We start from the raw sequence: 22,121 nt of genomic DNA on the forward strand, positions 1-22,121 counted from the left end.
GGTTAAGTTATAAACAGGGGTAGGGAGAGGGTAAGAAGTGATAATTTATAACACTATATATTATTGATGGTACGTCAAAAACTTATCAGAAACAAATTAGATGCAGCAAAAAATAACAAGAAAATTAATTCACTGGTGTATATTGTATCCAGTTTACATTATTTTGCGCTCTAACAGTGCGTATTTTAACTAATACTGGGCGACATCAAATGTCGCCTAGTAATTAATTGTTGTTGCCTATAAGATGATATGTTTAATTACTGGGTATATACTGTTTTGGTAGCAATTAAGATGTTTGTATTTATTTTAATATGTTATTTATTAGTAGTTCATAACGCTTGATTTTGTCATTTGTTCATCATTTCCTTTGATGGTACGAAATTGAAACATAAATTATATTGATTATCAGAATATCTTCAATGGAAAACCCATGCGATAAAAACCATATGATATTGTATTATAATGTATTCTATGAAACGCTTTTTGAATGTTCATGTGTTCACATTTATACTTCGTAAACGACACGCGAACGTCTTTCGCTTTTTCCGGTTGAACGTGAACATGAACAGTGTTTATATTTTCAATGAATTTGAACGATTTTTGGGACGTTCAAATTTATTTCATCATCATCCTCATATGGCTCTATGATTCTATAAGAGTTGTCGCCGCCTCTGTCAATGCTGTTCAATTTACAAGATCTTTGATCAACTCTTCCCAGTTTGTAATTTCTAGTCTCTCTAGGTTTTGTGTTATACGATGGTATAACACATCCAGCGTTTTTTGACATCCCCATGGTCTTTTCCCTTCTGGCTGCCAATCCATGGTTGGTCTAGCTTTGTTTGTCGCTTATTTCCGTTTAACATGACCGATCCATTTTAGACTTTACCTTTTTGTGTAATTTGTTATTGCGGGTATTTTTGTTCTTTTCCTTATTTCTCTAATTTTCCTTCTAAGCCAGCAGTTGGCTACTTTATCATATACGGGTCCGCATATTGCTTTTAATGCTTTGTTTTCAAAGGTCTATTGAAAAACTTGAACGTGATCGTATGCGCTTTAAAAAAATTAACATGAACGTGAACGAGTACAATTTTTATTTTAACACTGGTTATATATACATTACAAGTTTGCATCGTACTATTAAAGTTTCTAAGGTTTGAATATTAAACAGTGCATTTTTTTTTTTTTTTTTTTTGTCACCCAGTGAAAATTCCATAAAATATTCACTGCCCTCTAGTGTTTAATTTATAAAGGTAAAATAGAAATTTGCAAAATCAAATCAATGAAAACATCGTAATTTATATTAATTTTATATTTTCGATTATATATTAATTATAAATGTTTTAAATTAATGGAGTGTAATGTTATTTTTGGCATTAACTTGAGGATTATCAGTCAACCCATATTGTTATAAAATTGACCGCTTGAATTTAACTTGTTGATGGATATTTTTGTTTCCATTTTAATCGCATATTTTTAGGGTAGATAGTTTGGTCTACATTAGTATTAACAGCTCAAGCTTTTCAAGTTTGTGATTTTCCATATTTTACTGTTGACAAGACTATTTTATCGGGTCTATTGAAGTTGCGTAAAACGTTATACGAAGGCATAATTTATTCTGGGTTGGTGTTAGCGTCTGCGTAACTTCTATAGATTTTTTATTCACAACTATTCGTTTCCTTTTACACAGGAACTCGTACAGAAGATATTCGATTTTGCGATAATTTAATTCGTTGATACGGTATATCATCGCTACGGTAATAGGTTAAGATATTGTTACGTTGTATTTTGTATTCTCTTATCAGAATATATATGGAGTTGGACATTATTAAACCTTTCCGATCGCCTATATAATGAATATTTCGCATGTCCTTGAGAATTGCTAAGGCTTCTACCATAAATATACTACAGATATTATAAGTTTTATAATTGAATATTCTTATCCATCAATATCACAGCCAATCCGCCTGAATTTTTTTCAATTTCCAACGTATAATTGTATACACATGTGGTCGCCATTTGAATACAAGTGTAGTATTTCACGGATATATTGTAATTGTGATATTTTTACTGTAGTTTTTTCTGTTATTAGTTATTAGGTTTTCATTAAATCGCCATGAAGGAAATTTCATTTGGATTATATTTGAAATTGCCAATTTGTTGTTTATAATGAAAAGGTTGACTCACATATTATAGTGGTGTAAAATTAGATAAACTCATGATCCTTTCATGAGTAAATGTTTTTTTTTTATGATTTTCAATAAAACCGGATTGTCTTGATTACTTTATATTATATATGATTGCAAATATGGATTTTTTTTTAATGAGATGGTTGGTTTGCTAATACAACAAAACAATTACTTATTTCTTGACTGTGATATATATAAGAGGTGTACAAAGTGACATTTCACCATAAACTGAAATTTTTTTTTTAAATATAAAATAAATTTTAATTTTGTTTTTTCAAGTCATAAGATTTCCAGGAAGTTTATTTTTTTAATTTGTTTAAATGCTTTTTAAATTATTTTATGGTTTGCTCACGTCAGAAGTTTTGATAAGTTAACAAATTGACAAATATAATATCATGTACTTTTATTTGTGTATCATTCTAGTTGATACAACAAAATGATAGAAATTTAAATATGATATTGTAATTGTACAAAGAGAAAAATGGGTGGATAGTTTACATTTATAATTAGTAAATTAATTGTATATATTTTTTTTTATAGGTGATTGATCAAGATGTCCAAGAACTGGAGAAATTAAAAGCACCAACTGGTGATTGTTTTTCTTAAATGACTTGATTATTAAATTTTTTTTTAATTTATATTGATTTATTTTATTGATAAAGGAGGCCAATCCGAGTCAATTTCAATGACAAATATGCATGAATCGTCATACACAAATGATAATGGAAAAGAGAAATCTGTGGCTAAAATCAAACAACAATGTTAGTACAGGAAAAACTAGATTTAGAAAAATTATTTTTATTGATATTTATTTCTTTTTCTGTTTGAATACAAATAGAAAGAAATACGGAAAAAGTGAAGGTACCAAGGGGGAAGGGTAAAATCTTAAAATTGAGGTATTATTTGCATCTTATTCGTTCGATATCTCATATATCGAATTTGATTATAATATTCATATACATTATAACTAGACACCTGAGATAAGAATCGATAGGAATAAAATACTGACAAAACAATGTATAAAATACGATTCAAAAATAAATCAATAAATATTTTCTTTGAGCAATGATTATTTGTGCGAAAAACACACATATAAATGCAAGTAAATAAATGTTTATAACTCCTAAGGGGATATATATACGGTTTTCGAATGGCGAACGTTAAATTAGCTAGATAAAAATGTTAAGCCTGCACACGTTTTATTAGAGGTTAATATTTTATTGTTTGCATATTGGTATATTGCATATATTTATCTATGACGCATTCTTTAATTTTTTTCAACAGTTCTATGAGCACTGATAATCGTAATTCGCTTACATGTCAGAAATAAGAATCACCTGTGTCTTGATAAATCTTCTCTCAACGAAGACTGCGTTGCAACGAAATGACACATGTATACAAAAATAAAAATTATATTTATTAAACAATATTTCAATTCAAAATAAATTAGTATTTATAACTACACATTATTTTAATGTATTCTGTACTAACAATAATGAACAATAATAACAGCATCAGAAACAATATTGATCTTTAATAATAATAATTTAATAAAAAATGACTACAGAAATAACCACAATATTTATTATTATTTAATAATAGTCAATTCAACGATAAATAAGTACAGAAATAGTAACGAATAATGTATAAATACATATTTTAATAAATTATTTTATATTATCAACAGTTTATTTTTATGAATAAATATAAGTTGATTTATATTTTCGGGTGACTATGTTATCAGCTGTTGATATGCAAAATGAAAATTCGTCTAATTTAACTACCTAGTTAAATTGCTGATTTATTTCGTTCAAAAAAGTTAACTTTTGATAATCTAAAATTAAATAATTTTGCTAGAATTTAGAAAAAAATATTCAAAATATCAAATGATCTATCTATAATAAATAATAGCGACCGATCAATATGTAACATAAATATTTCCACTTAAATTAGTTGTGAAATATGATGAAAAATATTGATGCATTGTTCTTCAAATCTATATGTTGATTTAGTAAACAAAAATGGTGAAATGTTGGCCAAACTGGAACAAAAAGTACTTTCGAAAAATGACCGTAACGCCGGTGGTCAGCCAGACACAAGAGTCCAACTGTCCATGGACATACCAAGTAAAGGTATACACAAACAGACATCGTACGCATCCGATGATGAGTCACCGAGAAAACGGGATGGCAAATACAGGGAATATGACAAAAAAAGCTATGTAAGAGTTTGTTTCGAAATAGATATATCAATGTTTAGAATTGAATTTAGAGTTGTGGGAAACTCCGGGGTGCAGGTCAAAACATTTATGATCGAAGACTATTTTCTCGTGGCTTATTTTGTCCTTAAAAATAATTAAATCCATGTTGACTGCATTTTAAATATTTTGTTTTAATTAATCAAAACGTTAACATAATATAAATATGTTATTGAAATATAATAAGGAAAATAAAATCAAAGTTATTATTTTTCAACAAATATTTACATTTAATTTGTTAAACACCATTATGCTCAGAATAACGATGAAACTTATTGCTAAATAGTGAACGTAACACAGTAATTTTGTAGGAACTCTCATTTATTTAATTTTGCGAGGGCCCCGGGCATCGTAAATCCGACACTGCCAATGTTAATATTACTAAATGCTTGACTTGAAGGACCGTTGTCTTTCTACCTTATTATATGATTTTGTGTACATTCGCAGGACGCTCTGTTTCCCCCGCCCGTGTCATCGTACTTCAACGTAGAAGCATCTCCTGAGGACATGGCTGAATATATTTTTTTCACCAAGGACGACAAATCGGTGACGCAGGCCATTGAGAAGCTCATCCAGGAAGGGAGAGTTAGTACAATTTTATATACTATAACATATTACACATTGTGCAATGGTTTTAATCCACACTGTCTTAGAGAGTAGTTTTAAGTTAAATTTATTAGTTTTTTTTTTTTTTTTTATAAATATATAAAACCCGGCTGCACTATCATCTTAGTGGTCACGGAGTGGGGTCATAAAGAACATTAAAAATATTTACGTATGGCAACTAAACTCTACTAACAATAATATATGATAAAGGTTTTTATGTTTCAAATAGCCTTAACAAAATACACGAGTGTATTTTACAACATATACTTATGATGATAAATTATAGTTCATTTGTGAATCATATTTATAAAAAATTACTGCACACTTGAATAATTTAACGTTTTGTTTGACTTTTTACTTTAGCGGCAGCGTTTTGATTTTTTTAGAAAAAAAAGTTGCAATTTTTATATTTTATTATTTAATTAAGTATATCTATTTTACATTTATTAAATGTAAACTATTTCTTACTAACCCCACAGATATTTCTTCCACATAAAAATTGCGTAATTGATGTATGCCACTGACCGTACTCATGTATGACTAGTGTAAACCAAATGCATTAAATCCGATTGATAATAGATGAAAAAGTTCTCGTAGCTTTTTATTATGGAATGATTTAAATTTAATACATTTCCTGGTCTATATTAAATATTATTTTTATATACTATTACAAACATAATTGTCAAAAGTATTTTTTTTAAATAACTTAACCAAAAATACATATCGGCTTATATTGCTAAATATTTTTTTTAAATAACAAAAGTATTTTTTTTTATTATTATTTAGATAAAATGTCTTTATTAACTAATATATCTCTTTAAATTTAAATTTTCTCATCTTCAATTCAATTCTGGACAATTGATATTGTCAGAACAGTATATTATTGAGATCTTACAATATATAATACTTCACAATAATATTATTAATCAATTTGACCAATGAACAAGTTAACTACTTTATATAACAACACAATTTCGTCTGAACATATTAAGTTAACAAAAAACTTTGAGGTTTAATATCTAACGACCTGACACTAATTTTCCAATATCACAGTGTAATAGAGAAAAAAAAAATATATTAAATCGTACGTTATTCTTCCTGATATAATATGATAAATCTAACGAAATAGCTCAGTACAAATAATTTGTACAGTTATGTACTAACACAACTCGAGACGAATCACATAGCCATAAAATAAATCATCTAGGTATATTTTCTATACAACGATATCTAATTTATCTTCAGAATTTTTAAGATGGTATCAGCCAGTTTAAATTAAAAACATATAAAAGTAACAGTCACATGAATTGTTTTTAAATATGTGTTTTAAACTCTTACTATTATACTATTCTAAAGACCATAGAAATATTGCCAGTGTAACTAAACTAAAAATAAATACATGGATATTTAATATTAAAAAAGTTAAAATCTAAAGTAATTTCTTTAATAAAATTGAAATAATGAAATCATAATTCGGTTAGCATGAAGTCATTATTTTATTATCAAACACTCCTTATTCCTAAAATATTTTGATAATTATAATTAAGTATTAATAAGACTCTTTGAAATTCATCAATGGAATTAAAATAATTAAAACTGAAAAATAATTCATATTCATTTCGAAATAATATTAGTTATTTTGCCAACAGTTAGCTAAAATAAGTAACTCGAACTTTTATCTTATCGAAATTAACGTAATCAAACATTTTCAGTTTGTCGATGACTGGTTTAAATCTGACAGATACATTATATTATTATTGTAGCATTCGAAGAATAAAATCAAGACTTCATTTTTATCATTAATCAATCGACATAAATTTTAAAATATCAAAACTTAGCTGAATTTTTTTATTTTGTAGTGCTCGATTATTTTAATTTGCATAAATGTTGAAGTAGCTATTAGCAATTTATTTAATTAGTGGACTAATGCTAAGACTAAAACTTGTTCAAATTTGCTAACACCGCGTTACTTATTACATCAATATAAAATATGTATTATCTTTATCAGAATTTAATATAAGTCATGACTTTACGGAAAAATATTTTTTATCCGTTCTTCCATTAAGGTTGGTTTAATCAATTATTATTAAAAGATAAAAAAAAATGCACTTGAAATATTTTCTCATTGTTAACCATTGAAAAAACTTAAAATGTTCGCTGAAGATTCGCGAAACTTCTAAAACATAAAAACGTTCATATAGAGCTCAATACGTACATCGCTAGAATTTTAATCGATAGGGCTTTCGGTCCTTTTGAACCACCAAACCGAAGACTGTAATTTATACTGAGTGCTACAAAAGTTATAGTTAAACGCATCAAAATTCAGTGCACATTGTATATATAATTATTATTGTTATTTGGTTGGCGCCCATCTTGAAACGTTTAGCGATCCCTCAGTTAGTCGTTAACAGGACAACGATAACAATATTACTGTCATTCATTATCATAGATAACCGCCTAAATTATTGTTAGTTTAATTTAATTATTTGCACCAAATTGTATTAGTATAATCAACAAGTATACTCGTCTATCGACGGTCTAACTTTTTTTTGGTAAAATGTATTCAGTAAACATAACACTATTATTATGTATTCGCATACTGTATACCCATAAACTTATATATTTATTTATTTTTCGATAATAGAGCCCGTAAAAAATATTACACAGAAGCGAAAACTTTAATAATAACGCTTTTGTGCGGATAAAAGTTATATGAATGCACCATACCCGTTTATCCACCAGAATAGGAGAGAATTGGCTATTTATTCCATTATACAGGATGTTTACATAATATGTTGTTTCTTTTAAATATCAATTTTAGTTTATTTTTAATTTTAGCGGAAAACATTTTTCGGTTGCGATCCGTAATAATTTATTTTATTTCCCTCGAGATACGTAGCATTAAATGTTTTTTTAACGCTAAACATACATGTCAAAGTAAATTTATTGCAGTTTAAATAATAATTATAATGCTTATTTACTTGTGTATGCGTACTTTGTGTCTATGTACGTTATTGTATAAAAAACAGTCATGTGCTTAATAAAACTACTACGTAGTTTTTTCGTTGTTTATAAATAAATTGCTCTGTTCCGTGCTCGTGTTCTTTTTTTGTCAAATAGAGCACTGACCCAAACATTTTACATTAAATTCTGAGCGTCTGAGTACAATAACCGGGACTCTGGCTATCATCGAGGTACCACACAAGTTTCAATTTCAAATGTAGCGAATTAGTGCTAGTGCAGAAAGAATCGCTGAGCAATCTCAAAACTTTCACGAATCAATTTTGTTGTAATATAGCAGTTACGAATGTTTGCTATGAACCTATTACATCATAAAATGTATCCAATTTTATAACGATTCAATTTTAAAATCATCATCTTAAAATGTTATTGATATAATACTTTTTGAGTGTTTTTTATGTGTATTTTGTAAAATTATAAAATAGTGAATTTCACATTTTCCCCGAATAAAACAGAGGTTGAAGGGTTAATATTTTTTTTTATTTTTTCTTCCGTCCCAAATAAAGTTTTAAGTACGTGCGTTTTGTTATTTTTTCGAAACGTATTGAATTTAACATATAACGTGGGGGAAATATTACACGCTATTTCCTAATAAAAGTCAACTGGGTCGAGTGAAGGAGTTTCCCGGGGGAAACAATTTCAATGACGACTTACACAATTGAAAACAGGATCTAAAACCAAATAATGCGTGGGAGTTCGCGACTCGCCTACACGTATACAAACTCGTACATATTATTACATTTACCCTTGTATATATAACTGCGTAAAAAAAACGATTTTTATCCAGTGGTTGCGTAGGTGGTAGCGTCGATACTCAAGAATCACTCAACCCTCTCCGTCAGTCACTGTTAATTCTTTCCCAATTCACATCCATTTACGATTTTTTGGTCCGTCTTAATGCCGTCTTCCTGGTATCGCAGCAACTGATTTCTCGCCGACATTTTGTTCAATGTCACTTTTGTCCGTTGATGTCCATCATCGATTCAAATGGTGGACGAATCGCTCATGCAAAAAGAGTGGTTAAAATAGTCATAAATAAGGTGTGGCTTATGAAAAGGAACTTAGCTCTTCCAGATTAATTCTAAGCTGCCCAAATTATACTGATATAAAAATATTATTTTCACCTGGGTGTTGAAAATGTGTTAATATTGACACGCTACCAGTATTAAGCAACAGGGGCAATTTAAACAAAACAATCGACTTTATAATGTATTTATTAATAAATAAAAAAATTTTATAACATATCAATATTATATACAAATCATCTGTCAATAATTGTAATTATTTAATTAAATGTGAGGGTAGGAGAGCGAGAATTAAAAGAATAAAAAGAATTGAGCCACAGTCTATGAAATTTACTATTTGCGCCTATGACGTCTCTAAGATCTGAGCATAAAATTGTCACCAAAAGTTTGAACGCTAAACATTTTCGACAGGTGTGTATTATGTAAATAATCAGTTACACATACACATACACACACACACACACATATAAATACACAATGTCTAAATATATACATATATTTAGACATTTAATTGATTGCAGTAGGGAAATATTAAATTATAGAAGCGGTGCCGGATGTTCGGGTATAAAACTTTCGCATCCCACGCGTTGTAAAATATTCATGGACGCCTACGCTTTTGACAACGGGTTATATTATATAACATGATAGTAAACACCTTCACAATAGCACATAATAGTGATAATTTATTGTGATGATTTGTTTTAATTGCAATCTGCGTTGTTTTCCGTGTAAGCGTTTTCTCGGTTAATAATTTTTTCGTGCGGGGTAAAAAAAAAACGTAACTGCGTGGCCTTGTTATATTTAATTATTTTTTTTTTTTTTTTATGCAGAGCACCCTACTATTATCTCTCTCTAGCTTTTATTATCCCTACCGTTTCACATTTTACACATATATAAGTATATTATAAACAATATCTGTTTTTGTATGATGCACAATCGGTATACTTCTAACATACTACTTCGTTTTTATAATTTATAAAGTATAATATTTCCATGTTGATCGATCAAACAAATGTTATTTCCGGGTCGTTGACTATTCATTTTCTGTAACAGATACCCAAGAAAAAATAATTAACTCTATACTGCTGAATTTATTTTTCGTAATATACATTGCTGAGCTGAAATAAAATTGTGTTTTTAATATTATATTTTGTATCGCGTATTGTTATATTGACAATTTTTTTTTTTTTTTTAGTCATTATTTGAGCAAGTATTAGCTATTTATATCAATGATTGATCCCAAAAATATGCGATCGCTTTATAATAAAAAGAAAATATGCTATATTAACAATAAATAGAATTCATGAATATTTATTTGGTTCGCACACACGTACGGTTGTTGTCACTCGCTTATCTAAATTTTGTTTCAGTTTTATACTATTTAAAGTTTTAATTATTGTCGGTTTTTATTTATTATTGTCTGGAACTCCGTATTATCGGATGACCTTAACAGTCTCCTGTTCCGGTATGCCGTCTTCGCCGGGCCGCAATAGGTTCTCCCCCTTTATCTCTTTGGATGGTATCAATGACAAAGAAAATTAAGGCCACGTCTCCCATCTCATCGTATGCACCATCGAAAATACATACATCTTCCACTGATAAGTCACCCCCACTATAACTTTTAGAACACACACTATCAACGGTTTCAGATAATATTATGGAATGTACTTCAGGGGCTCTGGATAGTCTAGTTATTCACAGCTGAACACTAATTTGCCTAATTCGAAGTCCATCTCTAACTTAGGCGCGAGGCAGTCTGATGCTCATGAAAATCTTTTCTGACCACTACACCTTCATATAATCATCTCTTCTACCGAAAACAAAAATGTTGGTAATCTGCATCCTGGCAAACTTTTAATTAATAACTATATAAGGAGTAATCAATATTTCATCAATCGGCTTTCACAGAATAAAAATTACGTTTGATTCTTTACATAACGTCAATATTTATCTAAGTTTTCCATGGCTTTCTGAAAACGACTTCATGGCATTCTAAGTTCTTTAATCTATAACCTCGGGGTCTTATACTTTGATCCGACTGTTTCCGAAAACGACTTCTGGGAAGGTTATGAGTGCCGCTACAAAGCTATTGAATTTCTCCGCTTCAATATCAAAGGTTACGATATTTTAATACTCATAAAATTTGTATAAATAAAATTTCATTCACCTAAACTCCCTAAAATTATTTATTTTTCAAAATTATACGTGTCGTTTCACCCAGCATTCATTCACCAGTCCAGTGTACGTGATGCCTCTGGTTTGGCCATACTCAAAAGTTCTGTTGTACCGAACAACGTTGGAATCGTGGTGAATTTACCATTGCAACCCAATGTTTTTATTGTAAATTAAATCATATTGCCTCCAATCGATTCTGTTCGGAATAGTTAACACAAAGGGATATCATAAGGATTATACCTATAGAAAACAAATCTTTTGCTGAAGCCACCCAAATCAAACGTTCGGGTACAGTCTAAAAGGATCATAATTTTTTCGAAGTCACCGACTTTCATAAATATATTTTTAACAATTCTAGCTCTGTACAAGAAGTCAACTCTTACTCTCCTCAATCTTCTTTTTCTTCTCTTTTAAACTCCCAACCTAAACGGAAAAAAAGAAATAATTTTACTACAGGTTCATCACAACTTTTTTCAGTTCTCCTCTCACATCCAGTCACATAGCATTCCATCAGTCTCATCTAATGGTTGTTTTTTAATTTCGTGGACTAACAAATTTTAAATTATTCTCATTCAAATTTTATTGCTTCTTTTTCTGATGAAATTATCCTTGTACTATTATAATCATACGATACTCAAACAAATTTTCCATCTCAAAAAATTCCAACTTCTGACCTCTTCCCTATTAACTGCAAACTCTTTTATAAGGCTTGGCAAGTTAAATTATCTTCTCTACTACCTAACTTTGCCTTATGGCACAGACACATAGTTATTTCTCAACAACCATGGTTCATGAATCTCAATATCTCGAGGAGCCTGATTGTTGCATTTACCTGTCTTCAAATTGAACATAGCTAGTGATGGGAATTTTACCGTAAAAATATTTTCAGTTAATTTAGCGGTAAATTTTATGTAAATGTACGGAAATTTACGTACATTTTTATAACAGTATATACTTTTTTTTACTAATTAATTACAACCGCAATAACATGTAAAAAAACAAAAAACAAACAAATAGACAATTGATAAAACAAAAATTAATGCATGAAAACTAAATATAAATACGATTTTGTAAACAAATATAATTTTATCAAATAATGATACTTTAGTAACTCTAAAAAACAAATATTTTACTTTTACTTTTAACTGTTTTGATATATATGTTTTTTATAAGTTTGTATTATCACATTAATTGTAACACCTGTAGTTGATTTTTAATATTTTAGGGAGCATATATGTATCTATAGGACTTCAGATTCGCTTACAGTCGACGCATTATGCATTTATAGCATTGAAAAGGTTAATTTACGTTTCTAACGTAGAAATTGGTTATGACGTTCATGTATAAAATAATCTTGGTAGTTTTAGAAGATAAATATACGTTTGGGTGCTAGTGCCTTATTTTATTTCTTTATAAAAAATCAGTTTGAGTAAATTGAATGAAAGTTAAGAAAAAAAATATCGACAGATAATTTACAATAGAATTTTTTAATATAATTTCGATCTTAAATGGACAAAAAAAATGAATGCTAATGCGGTATTCCTTGCACGTCTCCGTTAGGTGCACCGCCAGAATAATTTCATCAGATCGTTTATCGAATAGTATTTGTATATTAATAGTGTTCATCGATGACGTTATTTCCAAACGGTCTTATTGAATATTATATAATGTATGTATGTATAATGCTCGAAGGATTCCCGCGAGTATTTAATTATGTACAAGTACGGATATTAAATGGTTTAATATTGTTCTGGTATATGCTACATTGCTACATATAATAGCGACGGTCATATTGTTTCTGCATGGTCGAACGGTGTGCCTTAATAGATGTAAATATCGAATGGGTTATGCTAAGCAATTTATCATGCACAATTAGTCTCTCTACCCCTCTTTCTTCCTTCTTAACGTATCGTACCCTTTTCCCTTCTCTGTGTTTATATATTTTATATATATATATGTATGTATTTGTACGAGGGTGCTCGCAGAGAGTAGTCAAAATTCTTCTATGAGCAGATCAATCGTATCTCTATATTTTAATGGCCTTTTTTATAATCATTGACATCCTACAGCTATAATATATTAGTTAGTTATCTTATAGGATTTGTGTAAGGATATCATTTGTTTTTCATTTTTTCACATAATTTTCTGCTGAGTTTGCACACATCTATATCAGTGTTTGTGACGTATTTTCACGATAAATTACCCGGAAAAACGATAATTTATCAAAATAATAACTTTGTCACGCGCTTTTCAACATTTAAAATATTAATTTGGCAAAACGTAATCATAAAACGAATTCAATAAGATTATATCTCAATTAAAACTAAACAAATTTCCAAACAAAAACTAACTTAGTGCGTTCTTAGTCTGAAATCAATTTTAATTTGAACTTTAACGGGCAACTCTTGTACTCCCCAACCTTTTGGAGTAAAAGTGTTTGTCATGCGTATAGTTATTGTCATGTACATTATATGAATACTAACTTTAAAATATTATTGAATATTATTTACAATAATTATTTATTACAAATATTTTATTATGTTCGTTTTTCACATTAGTTATCATACCATTATGAGTCTAGTTTCTACACTTATATTGCATACATTTACACAAAAGTGTCATAGAAATATATATTTCCAATATCCATTAGCATGCACTTACTATTTATGTTACTGTATTGTATACCATTTTTCATTAATATACACATTATTTTGTATGTGTATATATATAAAGAAATAAGGGTCAAAGAGTTTGTTTGCGAATGGCCGAATTGTATAGGAATATAAATATTTCGACGTACCTACCCCAGGAGCGAATTTATGGGGAGGGGTAAGTGACGATCAACCTTCCCTTATTCTTTTTTTTTTTTATCCCAGATTTATATAATAATTTTAATATAGTCATACCGATATATATAATAAAGATTCATAAATATTTACTATTGAATTCTATGTATATATTTGCATAAGTTACATTTTTCATGATAATAAATAATGCATTTTAGTTTTAGTTCCTACTGTTTGGTGACCGGTATTCTGAAATATTTGTGTATATTACGATACGACTCGTCTTATATGTTAATTGTTGGTACCTATAGATAATTATAAGCATTGTTTTCATTATTTTTTATTAAGTTGATCAAATTACAGTCCAGTCTTCATTATACTTTATATAGCACTTATAAATATTCTTATTCTCTACCCTCCCTTAAAGCAAGCTTTAGATCCACCTTTGCGTACCGCGTACTTTCAGTATTGTATTACGTTAATGACAAACCATGCATTTTGAATAAACAAAGCTACTTTTGAATGTTATACATTTAGTTTGTTGCACGTAATAATTGATCGGACGGCGGTCACTATTTAAAGAAAGCGTAGGCCCGAATTTTACTCACTGAAAAGCCAACAATATCTTCTCGTTTTCGGGACAAAAGATCGTCAAGATTAATATTTTAATTTATACAAAAAAATATACACCGTGATTTTGTAGCTGCGAAAAGTAATATACTTTGATACGTGTACATATCAGGATAATCATAACAAAATCTTGAAGTTAAATTTTCTATTCCAAATTGTTTATTAAAGAATATTGTACATCCTAGCGTTTGCGCCAAAATGGTATTTTTGTTCATTCGTGGTTTACATACTCACACTTATTATATCAACACTAAAAAAAAAAAACACAAATAGAGAGAATTAACGCTGAATTCAATATAATATACGTTTTGCTAAAGTAAATTAATTTTATAAGAAAGCCCAACATTTTGTTTGAGCAAAAAATCAAATTATTATTATTGCAATGTCTATATACTTAAATTAAATTAATATAGAAAATGGGTTTGTCGAAATCACACAAATAAATAACGAGGAAATGTAATTTAATTTCCGGAGGAATTAATGAAATCGTTTGAGAAAAAAATGTTGGCCACAAACAGAACCTTCTGGGATTATCTAACCCTTAATTTTTACAATTCAAAACTTACATTAAACTGTGGGTCACCATCATTTATGAAAAAAAAGAAATATGTTTATCCTAAACCTGTGTTTCGTTTTATAGTTAAGGTAAAATATATAAGTGGAAAATAAATGTTGGTTAATTTATCAAAAACGTAAGGTTTTATTACTTTTTCTCAAAAACTAACAATGATCATCAACTAAAAAAAAAAAAAAAAATATTACGTTGTTTGACTAAATAACAATTAAATAATTTTAGAAAAGTGTTAAAAAAAACTTAAAAAAAAAGTTTAAACAAAATTCAGGTCAACAGATAAAACAAGTACACGTTACAGTTGTAAGATTACAAACGATAAAAGTTAATGTGAGGGCCGGAAGGAATTAAAAATTCCTGTATTAATAAAATATACTACGTGGTGTACTACTAACTTTTGTAATGATTTTGAAATGTTTCATTGCTGTTTGCAAAAAAAAAAAAAAAATAAATAAATAAAAAAAAATAAAAATAAATATTGTTTGAAAACTTAGGATAAAACCCAATATGTTTCCTTATTATGGATGCGAATAAAAAATTATCAGCCGGGTAATCTTTAAAATGTCTTTACGTATTAATCGAATGTACTATTACTTTCGTCTAATCTTCCTTTTTACGACATTATTTGTTTGGAAACTTCTAAGACACCGAGTTATCCATCATCGATTTTCTATTAGTTTTACATTGAAAGAGCATATATCCAGTGTTTTTATCGAAAAAAAAACAAAGGTATACTATAAAATGTTTTGGTATAGGGTAAATATAGTAACACATAAAAATATTGTGAGTAAATTAAAATAGAGAAAAATCACAAATTTGTATCAATGTTATTTATTATTTATTAATAAATTTATTTACTATCATTTTTACATTAAAACAATTATTTTATTTATGTTATGTTATAGTTGTTGTTAAGTAATATATGTATTTTATTGAAAAGTTTTCCAAAAGTGTTTTTTATTAAATTATCTGTTGATAAAAGGTGGTATTCACTATGATTATGTACATAGGTAATGTTGCGTGACATGGGATCTTTATTAACTAATTAAATGCGGCCTTATACTCCTCTAATATCATTAGACAAGTATACATGGATTATTCAGAAAATAGTGATCGTTTTTCATTAACTAATCAGTAATATACCTTCTTATGATACAGATTACGAGATAAATATATAATAAATAAATTAATAATATAATTTAATTTTACATGTAACAATTTGTTTTATTATTATTCCTAGTTTTCTTAATTTAACTAAAAAATATAAGAATATTATACGAGTACATAACATTTTTTTTTTAATTTTTAACGAAAAAAAATATGTACAAACTAAGTCAAAAGATATATTGTGTTTTATCGAAATGATCAAAAAGCATACGGTGTTTACTCTTCACTACAGTCTCGACTATATTTATAACTCTGATATTATTTCAAAATACTTCTCGTGTTCTACGGTTTAATATTGCAGCAATTGTATTTTATTCAAGACTTAAAATCCGGTACACCGAGTTTCTTGCTGAGGTATATACGTTAGATAAAACTACTCAACATCACCCACGATGGCCTTCATCCCAGATAACAGGAGTTAACAATTTTTTCAGCTATTTTGATATCGTGTTTTTAAATCGGTATGGCGTGATTACCATAAAACCTTTTTCGAACGTTAGCGAATTAATGATCAAAATCCACGCGTCAAATTAAATCGATTTTCTCCTTTCCACTTAATTTAGTTTTCAAAACACACTATATATATTACAGGTTATGTTTCATTTAAAATCAACTATATATTATACTTTTTTTTTTTTTGAACCGACGACAATGGGGAAAAGGTTAACCCGATACTTCTCCATGCTATATATTTTACTCAATCAAAGTTACAATAACCATGTTTAGTTTGTATGTATATATTGAGCTACAACGAAAAGTTCGAAAACGATTTATCAAATCGGATAAACGTTTCGTGAAACCATTTTGAGCGTCACGAAATTTTCCACGACAAATATTGACCACGAAAGCTTGCCGAACTGTGAAGTTCATTTCTCGTTCCTTTCGTTAGTTTTTTACCTACGTGTCGAATTCATCAAATCATCGATCGTTTTGCGTGTGTAATTTACATAATATTTTCCACTGGTACAATTGTAAAAACAAGATAAATACAATCAACGAAATCGTATTAAAACAATAAAACTTTATTTACTATAGGAATAATAATTAATATTAGCCTCTGTGCCCATTTGTTTGTGTTTTTAGTTGGATCGAGAATCGGCATTGGCCTACTTGAGCATGATCGACAGAGAGCTGTATCGGCTGGACGCTCGCTACTCCGACCCTGCTCCGGGCGTAATGAACAAAGATATAGTGAGTACAATTTATTATGAACAATATCATACAATGTTTCTATTATACTGGGTGTATGAATACATGTGTGTATTACGAGTATAAAGGGTTTACGGTTGTGTAATATTATTGTTATTGATAATATTATCATCATTAATCATCGTTATCGTTATATTGCATTTCGTTCTGCGCACACCACATCTACTTGTACAATTGAACATATATACCATCTAATATTTTGTCTTGTGATAAAACTTTCTTTGCGTTCAAGCCCTGGTAGCAGTGTGAATAAGTCCCTTCTAACGTCTTCCATTCAATAAACTCGCATATGGTTTGTGTTGAATTTCCGTCGATATTTGATTGCTCTGAAGGTGTTAACAAAACTAAAAAGGGTTCATATTCTCATAGAATCTATTTTTATTTGTTTTGATCGGTTCATGAGGTACTTATGTTATTTTATATTTAATTGTGACATAAAGTGGTTTACTCTCCTACTGATAATAATAAAAACAATAATCTTTACAGATATTCGATATTAACGCACATATTATACAGTTATAAACAAATATTTAGTTTTGAAAATCATCAAATAGAGACGACAATTTTAAAGACTGTGTGTACAAATATTGAAGATTAAAATGTAACTATAGCGGTTTTTTTTGTAGAAAACTGAGGTTATCTGAAGTAAAAACTTCAACCAATGATAAAATAATAATCGTCCTAAATAAACAAAATAAAATTTTCCACGAGATCGTTATTAAATATCATTTTCGAAAACGTTCCTTAGTATTCTTCGTAATTATGATTTTGGAATTTATATAGTACAATATGGTATTCCTGGTACTCTGTCTTACCGACATGAGCTTTTTGAAATTTCTGTACCTATAAACATAATGCACTCTCGGCTACTAAGCCGATATCGTAGTGCCACATACTACTACCATAAAGTATGGCTTAACCTATCCGTAAAAAGACGTAAACATTAGGTATACTTATAAGTATAACCTACATGACCGTTATAGTACAAATGCATATAGTTAAAACGTTGCCAATTGATTTGCAGTTAAAAAAAATTCTCATTCAAACACACTATTTTAAAATAAAACGAAGTACCAAAATGTTACTGGTCAATATTAATTAAACGCTGCATTAGAATTGTAAATTATTATGATGAAAGTTTGTAATTTTCTATAATTAGTTGTTTACACGTGATTTCGTATTTAAATTCACATCATATATTTTAATTCAAACATTTAAAATAACGGAAGTACGTGAAATATGTTTATAATTTATGAAAACAGAATTTTTTTTCTATTAGGTGCGACGTCCTAGATGTGAGTGTCGTAGAAGGACATATATATATAGGAATATATAAGGGTTGTCATCCATTATAATTATTTTTTAAAATTAAAGTGAATTAGGGAATTATTAGAATGATATGGGATAAATAAATATTATATAATTAAAATCATTAAAACAGAAAAATATTACTTCATGCGAGGTTCCATCGAGGTAGAGCATGGAGCTTCACATGCATGTTTATTATGCGTGCCATGTTTTCTTGCATTACATAGGTTAATATAAATTATGATACATTTTCAAACATACACCAATTAATATAGCTCTACGGAGTTTCGACGAAAACGAAATCTGTTTTTTCAACAAAAATCGTTTACATATATTACAATTCCGCAGGATAATTCAATCAAGTTTCAAAAGAATTACGAACCATCCGATTTCAGTGACATTGATGGATCGCTGACCGAACTAAAAGAAATGCAACAGATACTCAGGGACAAGTTCACTAAGAAGAGCAATAACTTGGACGATGAAGATTACAATTCTAAACACATTGATCGTAAAATCGTTTGATAATTATTATTGCTCATTTGATTAATAAATCCGAATTAGTATTTGTTGTCTTACCAAAGTGCAATTTCCCTTTAGGAATTAAAAATATCTTGGAAGCCAAATTGCGGCTGTCTGACTCACAGTATAATCGACTTTTGGACACGCTAATGACTCCGTCAGATTATGCGTATGCCCAGACGATGATGGATGAAATAATTTATCAGCTGGCAAAACTCATGTTCAATCAAGGACTCTTCATTGGTAAGTTTTGATTAAATATTGTTAAATTACTACGGTTTTAAATATATGTAATAAATAATACTATTATCATCGTAAAAACGAATTATTACTGTACATTTTATTACGGATAAAGTCACATTATTATAATATTATTAATCGTTAATTTCTGGACAATTTAGAACTTAAAATAGTTTTTACAATAGAATTATATACAAAATGGATCATTTTTGAGGTATCATAATATTTAATATTGTATATATTACAAAATTAAACAAAGTTTGGATGAAAAATAAAATATATACATATATATTTATAAAGTCAAATACCTAACACTGTATCTACACACATTCAAAACTTATAAGCCTTTGACTACACAGAGCAATATTGCAACACAATAGGATTATTCGACGAATTAAATTGTATATTGACTTTTCCGTAATAAACAACATAAACTTAAAGTTATTAGTAATGACATTGTATAAATAATATAATTTATGTACAATAAACATGATTATGCGGGGTAATACAAAAGTTTAACATCGTTATAATTATATATATAATAAGATTATGCTGGTGATGGAAATACTGTTTCCTATCCTAATGGATTTTTGGTAAATTGTAATATCCATTCATAAGGAAGGTTGTTATACGTGGCATCCTCGCGGTTGTAATATAGAAAGATCAAAATCTTGATTGCAATTAACGCCCTTTAATAATGTGATAGCATCAACTTTGAAACCACTTATTAACAAAAACGACAATTTTAGTTAATTATTATCTCACGTAATAATATTATCGATTAAAAATGCCCATTAATTCGTATGCTAATCATGATGCTCCATTGTTTCAGGTGGGTCGGAGGCCCAAGAATCTCTGCAAAAGTTTACCGACTTTTTGGAAAACGAAGCCAGCCAAGGAAGGATTTCCAGGGCCCTGGAAAAGAAGATATTGGGTAAGACAAAATCAGTGTGTGTTTAAGTAATGATCAAACAATATTTCGTTACTAGAAAATACATATGTTGTTAAATAATCATACCAAATATTTTTTATTGACACACACAGTGATTGTGGACATTTTTTTCTTTTTTTCCCTTTTTATTTTGTTTAGTATAGTACATATATACATATATATATATATATATATATAGTACACCGTTGTACTCGACCAAAAACCTTAACAAGTAAATCAGAATAAAAATAATAATAGGTAGTAACTATTGTGATAAAATCAAATACTATGTCAGCAAAACATTTTATAAATTGACTGATGTGCATTTTACCGCTAGCAAATGTAATGTTCACACTTTGTGTATTAATTGTGTTATTCTCATACGTTTCAGATTTACTGATAACGTCACTTTCGGATACACTCACCGAACATCCGGAACTGATGTCTGCTGCCAAGGAGAGCTTTAGCAAATATTTAGACGGCTATCCGAGTTTAGGTATATAAAATAATGGCATGAATATTTTGTATAACATGATTTTTCAACGTTAAAAGCTTGTAAAAACCGTTATACCGAAATGGTAATCGATTATTAATAAATATTCAAAGTTGCGATAAGCGCAGTTGTATGCACTAACATTTGGTATTTTGGTGGTGTATATATAACTAGTTAAGTATGAAATAGACGCATTGTATGTATATAGTAAATTATCTGGATAACATGATCACTAGCAGTCCATTGATAATATCAATACATATTAGCATATTATTGTACTTATAATGGATAATGCAAAAATGTTATTTTTGTTAAGTTTATTTCAAAAATGACTTAAATAATATACAGATAATCTAGAGCCGAGTGGGTACTGAGTAGTTTGATCTAGTACCCTCCAAACTTGTCGCTATTCTTTACAATCTCAGACCTTCTCTTTCCACCCTTAATAAATGAAAAATATGCGTCTAGTTTGTCTTAAATAACATATTAATATTGATATCCTCATATAAACGTAAAATAATCGATTTCTGAGTTGATAATGTTGATTTTCGTCTTGTATAGATTCAAATAGCATCCATCAGAAAAAGAACGACAACCTGAAGACGAGGAGAGACGTGACTCCGGTGAAGAAGCAGCAGCTGAAAGCTGACCGTGAGAACAAGGCCGCGGTGACGAAACGGAGCGTAAAAACGTCCGGAATCGAAGATAACAATGCAGTGGAAAAAGTGGAAAATTAATTTGAATAAAAAAAAAAAAAAAAAAAATAATAATAATAAATAACAAAAAATATTATATTATAATTATTATATTATACGCGTTGTCGGCCCCGAGAAGCCCTCGCGTGTCGTAGACTATATTCGTTCAAAATAAGGTCTCTAGATCTCCCCGAATCCTTTATCCTATAACAACGAAAATAAAATAATTCTAATACTATATTAAAATTATGGTAAATATTATTTATATTATGTATATTCCACGTGAATTCCATTACCAT

At 28.8% G+C, this 22,121-nt stretch overlaps 1 protein-coding gene across 2 annotated transcripts in view; it reads left to right on the forward strand.

Annotated features, from left to right (window-relative positions):
* Window positions 1-21,891, forward strand: part of LOC112685161 — a 68,298-nt gene extending 46,407 nt beyond the window's left edge. For both annotated transcript variants that reach the window (XM_025556950.1, XM_025556951.1), the window contains 10 exons: window positions 2,727-2,775; window positions 2,849-2,947; window positions 4,199-4,407; window positions 4,891-5,028; window positions 17,508-17,615; window positions 19,290-19,452; window positions 19,542-19,706; window positions 20,536-20,637; window positions 21,026-21,130; window positions 21,689-21,891. In XM_025556950.1, the coding sequence (XP_025412735.1) occupies window positions 2,727-2,775; window positions 2,849-2,947; window positions 4,199-4,407; window positions 4,891-5,028; window positions 17,508-17,615; window positions 19,290-19,452; window positions 19,542-19,706; window positions 20,536-20,637; window positions 21,026-21,130; window positions 21,689-21,864 (1,314 nt within the window). In that variant the 3' untranslated portion in view covers window positions 21,865-21,891. The remainder of the gene's footprint in view (window positions 1-2,726; window positions 2,776-2,848; window positions 2,948-4,198; window positions 4,408-4,890; window positions 5,029-17,507; window positions 17,616-19,289; window positions 19,453-19,541; window positions 19,707-20,535; window positions 20,638-21,025; window positions 21,131-21,688) is intronic.
* The last annotated feature ends 230 nt before the right edge of the window (window positions 21,892-22,121 follow it).

The sequence above is a fragment of the Sipha flava genome, unplaced genomic scaffold (genome assembly GCF_003268045.1).
Source record: "Sipha flava isolate LNK unplaced genomic scaffold, YSA_version1 268_pilon_pilon, whole genome shotgun sequence".
Lineage (NCBI taxonomy): Eukaryota > Metazoa > Arthropoda > Insecta > Hemiptera > Aphididae > Sipha > Sipha flava.